At 41.1% G+C, this 10,955-nt stretch overlaps 1 protein-coding gene across 4 annotated transcripts in view; it reads right to left on the bottom strand.

The window, feature by feature from the left end:
* Positions 1-1,000: 1,000 nt before the first annotated feature.
* LOC105027579 (DNA repair protein XRCC4) overlaps positions 1,001-10,955 on the bottom strand; it is a 42,679-nt gene continuing 32,724 nt past the window's right edge. For all 4 annotated transcript variants that reach the window (XM_034296535.1, XM_034296533.1, XM_034296532.1 and 1 more), the window contains 2 exons: positions 3,605-3,749; positions 1,001-1,338 (listed from right to left, as the gene is read on the bottom strand). In XM_034296535.1, coding sequence (XP_034152426.1) covers positions 3,613-3,749 — 137 coding nt within the window. In that variant the 3' untranslated portion in view covers positions 1,001-1,338; positions 3,605-3,612. The remainder of the gene's footprint in view (positions 1,339-3,604; positions 3,750-10,955) is intronic.

The raw sequence follows: 10,955 nt of genomic DNA, 5'->3' as shown, positions 1-10,955 counted from the left end.
TTTATCAGCACTTATATGTCTAGCGTATACTGTCGGAGCCGGTAACTGAGTACTGCAAACGCTAAGCACCGAAACCAACTGTATTTATGTCGCCTCATATTGTGATACATTTTGCACCTCAGTCTGTTTTTATAATTATCCCCCCTTATGTTGGTTACCTGGGCTCCCTATCTGTACTTATGTACCGTCACATATGTTGTGACATCAACTTCTGACATATAATAACTTTTCATATTCATCTGTCCCTGGTTAAATGAAATAATACACACAAAAAAAATATATTATTGGTCCTCTGTTTGCCGCCAAAACATTGCCGAACCGCCGAGGAACGGACTATACAAGACCCCTGAAGGTGTCCTGTGGCATCTGGCACCAAGACGTTAGCAGCAGATACTTCACTGTTTGTCGCCTAGCTGGAGCCGGTAAACTGCATACGTGCACGCTCGTCCACGTGAATGAAAACGGGATTCTCTTCCACTGCTCTACGGTCCGGATCCAACGCTTGCATGCCCTACCGACAGTGTACAGGGGTCATTATGTGCACTCTGACGGGTCTGCGGCTACGCAGCCCCATGCACAGCAGAGTGCAATGCATTGTGTGTTGTAACACATTTGTCCCGTAACCATCATACAACATTTCTGCAACACAGTAGACCTTCTGTCGGTTTCCAAAACTGTGACTGACTTACCGTGTGGTTCAAGACCACACTTAATCCTGTAGCGAAAGTGCTCTTTACCAAAGACAAATTATTTCCTAGTATCCACACACCAACAACCAGAACAATGAAACATTCCAATCATGAAATCCCAAATAACATAAATCGTATTATTTTGTTTTTCGCCCATATTGGGAAGTAGAACCCTGGAATCCGTTGAAACTTTCGTAAAGTGGTCATTTGCACAATTTAGGAAGCATTATAAAACATGGAAACAATTTGTAATCGGTTCAGTTGGAAGCAAACACACAGAAATCATAATACAGACACTTTTGAAAAAGTATATCAGTTAACTTTATTTTATAAACATATTTTTCCCATCAGCAGTTGTGATGTCCTCCAACAGACACCCAGCCTAAAATCCCAAAGAGCAAGAAATAAGACACTAGGAAAAACTCCATAGAAAGGAAGGAGTACATGATCTATTAAGGTCTCATTGTTCATAAAAAATATAGACTTTCAGAAGACAAGTGGGATAAAAAAGTTGGATAGTGGTGAGCTGTGGCCAAGCAACAGTAGGAGTTGTAAAGGCAAAATCTACATCTGCTACACAACTAGATGGCCAGGATCGAGTCATCACACCAGGTAGTCTTGAGGCATTGTTCCTAGGCCTGAGGTCCTCCTAAGACCCAACGGGACACAAGAGGAATTTAAGAGAGCTTGCCTAAGATACAACAAAATAATAGATAAGACATAAGAAATGACAACAGAAACGGGATGACTGATTTGAGACCCCACTACATAGAACGTTTTCACACTGAAGTAATCCTGCTAAGATGAACTAGACTTGAAAATGTCAATTGTCGCATGTCACCTTCCCAATTAACGTGGCACATATTTCTAAACAGATACTCTCTGCAGCTACTGAGGTTAGAAGGCAATGTCTCGCTTAACGTGTATTAGAGTGGAATAAGCGGCGAAGAATGAAGTCTGATTCTATAGGTCCTTCCAGCTCCATCAACATAATAAGAAAGAAAAATCATTAGGAAGCACCAAACATCTCAAACTGACATTGTAACAATTCTACTATCGCCAGCAACAGCACTTGTTCGACAGAGTGCCATGTTAGTTACCAGGTAAACAACATAGTCAGTGAGTTTACATAGATAATGAGTTTGAGCCTTCCAGCTCAGAGGTCTGGCGAAAGTTCTGCTTGTAATTGTGTTGGCCTTACGACACAGCGAGAGTAGTTTGCTGCAATTGTGAAGAGAAAATTGAATTAACGTCATGCAAATCTTATTTAAAATATATTGTTGCCACTACAAGTGCAGTTGTCTAAGAGTGTGTGAGATTATCTGTCAGGAAAGAGCACCACATAACTTAGGGAAGACAGCATGTAACAGTTGAGATTTTCATCTGTTTATATGGTGTGATTTTTTCATTTTTCATCTCCAACGCAAATCTGGCCACAAGATTTGTTCGTCAAGATAAACTGGTGCAGTGTGAAAAGCCTAGAAATAGGCCTTATTCCACCTGAGACTGGGGGTTGGGGTTTGGTTATGGTCAACCAGAAAATAGCTCCTCCCACTTTGCCAAGCACAACCCCAGACCATAAACATCAACAGACCAACAACTACCCTGAGACCCTAAGTGTTTATTGTCTTTTTCCAGTCTGGCACAGTTTAGGGGGGAAGTTCACAAAAAGTCTAAAATAGACAGGACACATGTATTATTCCAAAAATACACCTTGTGATTAGATCACATATTTGTGATAAAGCTGTCATTATTTGGCAAATCATGTAGTATGCCTAAATCTTTTGGGGTGTATTCCTTCTATTTAATTCTAAATTTTTTCCTAGTCATTTCGTCAAGCCTATTAATAAGCATCAGTGTGTCACATTCTTTGAAGACAAACCTGAGAATTTTACCATGCTGCTAGGTCACTACTTTAAATTTTACAGAATTGCCTGAGAATGTTTTATTATTCTTGCAGACTGAGTTGTTTTCTAACACTTGAGCCCCAGGGGAGTGCAAAACCAGACAGAATTACAGGGAATACTTTATATTTCATGTTACGATACAGCCAGATCATATTATCTGTACTGAAGTATAAAGAAACTAGTTAAGACATACCTAAAACATAAAGTAAAAGGCATGTCCATTTATGGTCAGCTATGTAAAACCAATTGTCGATTAAATGGGACAGGGCTGTAGATATGATGAAATTTGGGAGAAAGGGGGGTAAAAAATATGTGTTCTCCCAATGCCTTTTTATGGAGGTGGAGTGAATGCTCTAAAGAGTTTTACAGGAAGTGGAAAGATTAATAAGATTACGCACATTTTGTAGTAATGACTGGAAGGTCTGGTTTAAGATGCCATAACAGAATGATGCATACTTCAGGAATCAGGACTGAAAACCAATGAATGACTGTACGGTAGCAGACCCTGATCTCAGAGAATGTTTCTGAGGGGTTTTCTGCAAACATTAACACTGTATCGGTTTTTATATAATTTTCGATGGAAGTGGAGATCTAAAGATCTAAGATGGGTCCCCATATTTTGTGTACAACATAATCCAATTGTTTATTATGTCACCAATTTTGTATTACATCTTACAACATGCAAAAAAAATATATAATGTGTTACAACTTCAATACGGCGTTTAGCATGTAGTATTTTATTAGGAGCCCCAACTAGCAAACTGCTAGTTTTTATGGCACCATACTGCATGTATAGTAAAATAATAGTAAATGTCGAACAAATGCAAAAAGAAAACTGACCCCTCACCTTAAAATTATTAAAATGTATGATGTTATTGATGGCAAAAATCTAAATATGAATAAAAGATAATGTTAAATTTGCCATTTCGACAATACAAATTGTGTTAATAACATTTACAACTAACAAGAAACTAAATGTACCAGGGCTCCATTTGCTGCTACACTAACCTGGGAGTTTACTCCTGGTCTGAAGAGGGCTTCTTGACCTTTGACCCAGGGCTGTGAGGATAACAGAGCTGACGCTTTCGGCTTGGAAACAGATCTTCGCTGTCACGTTCAGCTTCCTCCATTGAGCTTGTCTGGCTGGAGACACCTGGTTGACAAACACACATTTCATGTGTAAAATCCTAACCCCTACATATTTGTCTAGCCATAACTGTAACCCTAACCTGAACCCAAATTCTTAACCCTAAACTTAACTCCTAAGTTTGAACCTAAATCAAATTGAAACTTTAACCCTTAACCTAACCGCTGATCTGAAAATAGCCTTTATCCTTTTGGTAATCCACACAAAGATAGTAAAACTGGAATACACACAAACACATTAAACACAGACAAAACACACTTTACATTTAATCAATAAGGCAAAGTTTCTGTTTGATTCACTTTTAAAGGGAATTCCCAATAATCACTACAAATTTTGCCATAATAGAACATTTCCTTAAAAATGTATATTGCACAATCCGTAATGCTTCAATGATACAGATTGTTAAGAGCCAAAAGGCAGGCCATAAAATTATTATGCAGTCATTAAAGAGTTTTTGTATAAAACCTTTTTGTGCCCCACAACATAGAAATACAAGCACCTTTACCCGAGAAGTTGTTGTTGTTGGTCCAGCAAAGCAAAAGAACTGGTAGCCCAGTCAAAAAGGCACAATCTGGATGACGGTTCACCAACCCAAGACAAGAATTCATACGGAATTTCAGTGGATATAAAAAGTCTACACACCCCTGTAAAAATGCCAGGTTTTTGTGATGTGACCTATAATGTGAACAATTCAATTGAAAAACAAACTGAAATCTTCGAGGGGGAAAAATGAAAAATAAAAACCTTACAATAAACTGGTTGTATAAGTGTGCACACCCTCTTACATCTGGGGATGTGGCTGTGTTCAGAATTAACCAAATAGAAGTCATTACACACCTGCCATCATTTAAAGTGACTCTGATTAATCACAAATAAAGTTCAGCTGTTCTAGTAGGATTTTCCTGACATTTTCTTAGTTGCATCTCAGAGCAAAAGCCATGTTCTGCAGAGAGCTTCCAAAGCATCAGAGGGACCTCATTGTTGAAAGATATCAGTCAGGAGAAGGGTACAAAATAATTTCCAAAGCATTAGATATACCCTGGAACCCACTGAAGACAGTCATCAATCAATCAATCAAAATTTATTTATAAAGCGCTTTTTACAACAGCAGTTGTCACAAAGTGCTTTACAGAGACACCCGGCCTTAAACCCCAAGGAGCAAACAACAGTAGTGTTGAATTTCAGTGGCTAGGAAAAACTCCCTAAGAAGGTCGAATTTTAGGAAGAAACCTAGAGAGGACCCAGGCTCAGAGGGGTGACCAGTCCTCTTCTGGCTGTGCCGGGTGAGATATTAAGAGTCCAATTGGAATAATAAATAAATTTCTCTTGGCTAAATCCAGAGTATATTTGATTTTAGACTAGGTCAGAAGTATGACCAAGTGGACAAGGACAGGAACAGCAACGGTCCCCCCAAACCAGGTAATCCGCAGGTGTGGACCAGGACCTCATCTCCTTCTAAAATTTTAAATTGGAGGAAACTGAGAAAAGTTAGTAGTACATCCCTCATGTCCCCCAGCACAATAATATAGCAGCGTAACACCTTGGAAACTGAGACGGGGGGGTCCGGTGACACTGTGGCCCTACCCGGGGGAGGCCCCGGACAGGGCCCAACAGGCAGGAAATCAATCCAACCACATTGCCAGGCATCAACCAAAGGGACACCCACCAACCGCAACCCCCCTGAATGAGGGCCGAGTATTGCTAGTAGCGTACAGCCCAACTGCACAAGTGCGCAATAGAGAGTCAACAACAAGCCAGTGACTCTTCCCCCGAAGGGCATTGGAGGGAGGGCATCCCAGTGGCGACGAGAGCCCACCTGGCAAGACAGCAAGGGTGGACAGTATCAAGCCTACTGGTCACCTTCAAGCCCCCGGGCCAGGCTACACCTAATTATAAACCGTGCTGTAGAGATGAGTTTTTAGTAGACACTTGAAAGTTTGCACTGAGTTTGCATTTCTAACCTTAATTGGCAGATCATTCCACAGGAGTGGAGCTCTATGAGAAAAGGCCCTGCCGCCAATTGTTTGTTTAGAAATTCAAGGTACAATTAAAAGGCCTGCGTCTTGCGATCTAAGGTTACGTGTAGGTATATATGGCTGGATCATTTCAGCAAGGTAAGTAGGAGCAAGTCCATGTATTGATTTATAGGTTAAGAGTAAAACCTTAAAATCAGCCCTAACCCTAACAGGCAGCCAATGTAAGGATGCCAGGACAGGAGTAATGTGTTCAAATTTTTTTGTTCTAGTTAGGATTCTAGCAGCTGTGTGCAGCACTAATTGAAGTTTATTTATTAATTTGTCTGGATAACCAGAGATAAGAGCATTGCAGTAATCTAATCTAGAAGTAACGAAAGCATGGATTAATTTTTCTGCATCAGTTTTTGATAGGAAGTTTCTAATTTTTGCGATGTTTCGAAGATGAAAATAAGCAACTCTTGAGACATATTTTATATGTTCTTCAAAGGAGAGGTCAGGGTCAAGGGTAACGCCAAGGTTTTTTACAGTTTTTTGGGATACGACCATGCAGCCGTCGAGGTTCACAGTGAGATCTGCTAACAACGCTATTTGTTTTTTGGGTCCTAAAAGGAGCATTTCTGTTTTATTTGAGTTTAAGAGCAAGAAATTCTCTGTCATCCACTTCCTAATATCTGAAACGCATGCTTCCAAAATAGCTAATTTAGGGGCTTCTCCATGCTTCATTGAAATATATAACTGTGTGTCATCAGCATAACAGTGAAAGTTAATATTGTGATTTCGGATTACATCGCCCAGAGGGAGCATGTATAGTGAGAAAAGTAATGGGCCCAGAACCGAGCCTTGAGGAACTCCAAAGCATACCTTTGACTTGTCAGAGGATATGCCATCCACACTAACGAACTGATATCTTTCAGATAAATAAGATTTAAACCAGGCTAGAACATGTCCACGTAGCCCAATATTGGTTTCCAGTCTCTCTAAGAGAAGGGAGTGATCAATAGTGTCAAAAGCAGCACTAAGATCAAGAAGCAACAGGACGGATGCGGAACCTTTGTCTGAGGCCATTAGAAGGTCATTTGTTACCTTCACGAGTGCAGTCTCAGTACTATGATGGGATCTAAAACCAGACTGGAATATTTCATAAATGTTTTTTGTCTTTAGGAAGTCATCATCAAGTGGAGAAAATATGGTACAACAGAGGCATTACCAAGAACTGGACGTCCCTCCAAAATTGATGAAAAGACGAGAAGAAACCTGGTCAGGGAGGCTTCCAAGAGGCCTACAGCAACATCAAAGGAACTGGAGGAATTTCTGGAAAGTACTGGCTGTGTGCTACATGCAAAAACAATCTCCTGTATTCTTCATATGAATGGGCTATGGGTTAGGGTGGCACAACGGCCTTTTCTTACAAAGAAAAACATCCAAGGCCGGCTGAAGTTTGTAAAAACAATCATCAAGTCCAACAAAAGCATGTGGGAAAATGAGTTATTGTCTGATGAAACAAATGTGGAACTTTTTGGCCATAATTCCAAAAGGAATGTTTGGTGCAAAAACAACACTGCACATCACTCAAAGAACACCATACCCACAGTGAAGCATGGTGGTGGCAGCATCATGCTTTGGGGCTGTTTTTCTTCAGCTGGAACCAGGGCTTTAGTCAGGTTGGAGGGAATTATGAACAGTTCCAAATTCCAGGCAATATTGGCACAAAACCTTCAGGCATTTGTTAGAAAGCTGAAGATGAAGAGGAAGTTCAACTTTCAGCACGACAACGACCCAAAACACACATCCAAATCCACAAAAGCATGGCTTCACCTGAAGGCTTCAAAAGGTGCTTCAACAAAGTATTAGTTTAAGGGTGTGTAAACGTATGCAACCAGGTTATTGTTTTTTGTTTTTTTTCTCAAAGGTTTCAATTTGTGTTTCAATTGAATTGTTCACGTTATAGGTAACATTAAAGGTGGAAAGCGTTCTGACATAATTTATCTTTGTCTCATTCTTTTACACCACAAGAACCTGGGGTGTGTAGACTTTTTATATCCACTGTAAAAGTTAGCAACACAAAAATGTGTAGCCTACAAAGAGCAACATAAAGGTAGGCTGTTGATGTTTCTGAGTGTTGTTGAGGTTGCAGAACATGTTGGCGTAAGCCTATACACTAATAGCATATAGCTTAGCTAGCTAGCTTCTCCTTAAAAATGCAATGTTATGAGTTGAGAAACAGTGGGTGAAAAACTTCTCTAGGGAGTTGGGCATGGCTACTACACTGTTGCTTCTCACTCATCTGCACACTTGTTCTTATCTTTTTATCTAAGAGACATTATAAGAGAATGACACCGGCTCCTTCATGCAGTATATTGTAGTGTTCTGGTTAAAAAAAAACATACTGGTACCCGGATATCCAAGAATTTCTTTAAATTCTATTTGAATAATACAATTTCCAATGCCCAACACTGACTGTAAGTGTGCAACTGCCATTTAAGCATGACCTTTTCAGGCTCTGTTATACTACTGCTTGGGTCTTATCCCCAGTTTAATGACCTGTCCTGCTGTCTGTTAGGCTAGAGACTTCACGATACAACATAATCTTTATTATCTGCCGGGAAAAAAACTCTGCACCCTGCACAGACTTTATTAGCGAGACTCAGGTGCCCATATGATATGTCTTGCTATTCTCACAAATTCTCACACATTTTCATTCATTGATGATTTTATTCTGATTCGGTGTTCCAAACATATTGCTTATACAATGCCAGCTGTAGAGGGACAAGAGAGAGACATTAGAAATTAAGAGTCGATCAGTCCTGGAAATAAAAGCACAGGAAAGAAATGTATCATTTAAATAAAAATAAGGACTAGAAAAAATCTTAAAATTCAGCAGTTTTGGTAAGGTTCCAGCTGATTAGCCAAAAAGTTATATATTGCCATATTAAATATACTGGTGTGCAGCTCTATAGACTTTGTTCACCATCACTACTGTCTCTTATGGGAGACATTTAGGGGAGAATGACCTCAGATAACCTAAGATAACCCCTTCACACATGGGGAACCCTCCAGACATCCCCTGACCTAAATCTGGACCGAAGATCTCACATTCCACGCAAGCCCGTGCGGAAACCGATAAACCTTCACATTGTAAAAAAAAGAAAAACACGCAGATGACACAAACCTAGCCCTCGTCCTAAAAGTCCCGATACGCATTCCTGCTGAGACAGTGAACCGCCAGCGTGTTGAGTGATGGACAGAAACAATTCCGGACGACTCATTATGAAGGATGTCTGGCCGTGGCCGATGAATGGAGAGATTCTAGAAACTTCCCTAAGGCGGTAACAACACTGTTTCCACCTCTGTCACCTTCCTCCCTTATCTTCCCCTCTCCCCACTGCACCCTCCTCTGTCCACCAGGGAGTTGGAGAAGAGGACAGAAGAAACCAGCATTCTGCTTCAGGAGAACCGACGGATGATGTGCAGTACCTGATGAAATGGAGGCTACATGCACTAGGCTGTGGTAGAAGCAGGGAGTTGGTCTTGGATGCTGTAGATTAAGAGGCCTTTGAATGTCTGCGGGACAATCCGGCATCAGCACTTCCCACACTGCTCTCTCTCCATCCCGATTGCCTTTGCCCTGTTACTACCTGTCTCTCTCTCCCTGACAACACTAAAACCCCCTGGATCATTTCATTTTTAATGGACTTTTGGCTCTAGAAGTTCTTCCTGTTAAGAGTGTTAGGGAGTCACGTTTACTGACCACAAAACGAAACTGAAGATTACAGACAAGGTTTCATCTATCCCTGCCCCTCTGGTCTGTCATCCAAACTACTCTCTTATCAGTCCATAATCAAGGGGAAAGCTTAACCAGGATCCCCAGACAGGGACCTGGGTTAACTGGGGTCAAGTACATGTACGTCAAAACAGTCACATGGGACAACTTCATGTTCACAAAATAACATAGAAACTTAATAATCAGCTGGCAAAGAGAAACCTGTATATGTGTGCATGAACACTAAACTAAACTGCATGAGCTTGTATGCTATGGAGGACAAAGGAGTCAAAATGAAATAAAAAAAGAAAATAAATACATTATACATATATATGTTGAAGCATGGGTTTGATTCCAGCAGACTCCAACCGTTATTACAGCACACTCACGTAGCAATCAATGCTGCCTCTAAGCTGCGATCGTCCAGGGCCATCAGCTCAGCTAGGTGTGCTGCGCAGAAGAAATGCCAGCATGCGCAGACCCACAAATAAAACTCTCAATTTGCACAATAGAAAATACAAAGGCCACTCATGCTAATGTTTAAGCAACTCCATCCATTGTTCTGCCTCATCGATTTCATTATCAAAAAGGCAAGCACGCGGTAAAAGGCTCATGCATTAGTGTAATATATTATATTTGAATCTGATTGACAGATTTGATTGGCTTAAGTGGGCACAGCCTAAATGTTAACTGTAATTAACCCTGGACTAGCTAATACTAAATCTGTCTCTTTTGGTGGGGGAAGACAACTGGGAGTCGTGTTAGTTTACATGCAGGATTTTACACAGTGCCCCTCTAAAGTTTCTGCCCAAGAGTCCAGACATTTTCTAAGTAACCCCAAGAATTTGAGGGAAAGTTGGTGGCAGTGTAAACTGAAGGAGCTCCATTTTCTATTGTAATTGGTGTAACAACAATACCACTTCATAAATGGAACAGAAGTGGGCTTCATGCGCCTAAGCACCGCCACCGTTCCATCTAAAAACGTGTTAACCAATGTGCGCAACCACAGTCTCTATAGTGGCGCTGTTCCCACAAATTGACGATGTTTGGACATTCCAGAAATCGCCCAACCCTAGTAGATTGGCAGTGAATTACGTTAACGTTCACGTTGCAGCAGAGCTGTGGCTGAGAGGGGCTGTTTCATCCAGCCAACAGCCATCAGCCAAGAGGAACGCCCAACGAGGGATTAGACGGAGAGTAAATGACTGTAAACACTGTTGCGATCACACGCACACAAAGACGCACAGACAGAATAGGCAGAACACACCAAGCCATTATACACAGACAGGCATTGAGAAAGGGGCCCCCTGGTTCTGTTCAAAGAGAAGGGGGCTATGACTAACATCCTGTGGCCTAACGTCACACAAGCCTTCTCCGACGCAGGGAGGAGGACCACCTCGCAGATGGCCTCGCCGAAACTGTCAGAGTTACTCTGCAAGTTTACAGATGTGGTTTGCTATTCACTAGTGAGAATTT

This window comes from Esox lucius, chromosome 13 (assembly GCF_011004845.1).
Source record: "Esox lucius isolate fEsoLuc1 chromosome 13, fEsoLuc1.pri, whole genome shotgun sequence".
In the NCBI taxonomy this organism is placed as follows: domain Eukaryota; kingdom Metazoa; phylum Chordata; class Actinopteri; order Esociformes; family Esocidae; genus Esox; species Esox lucius.
The sequence above is the reverse complement of the archived record's forward strand: the minus strand, read 5'-3'. Positions and strand labels throughout refer to the sequence as shown.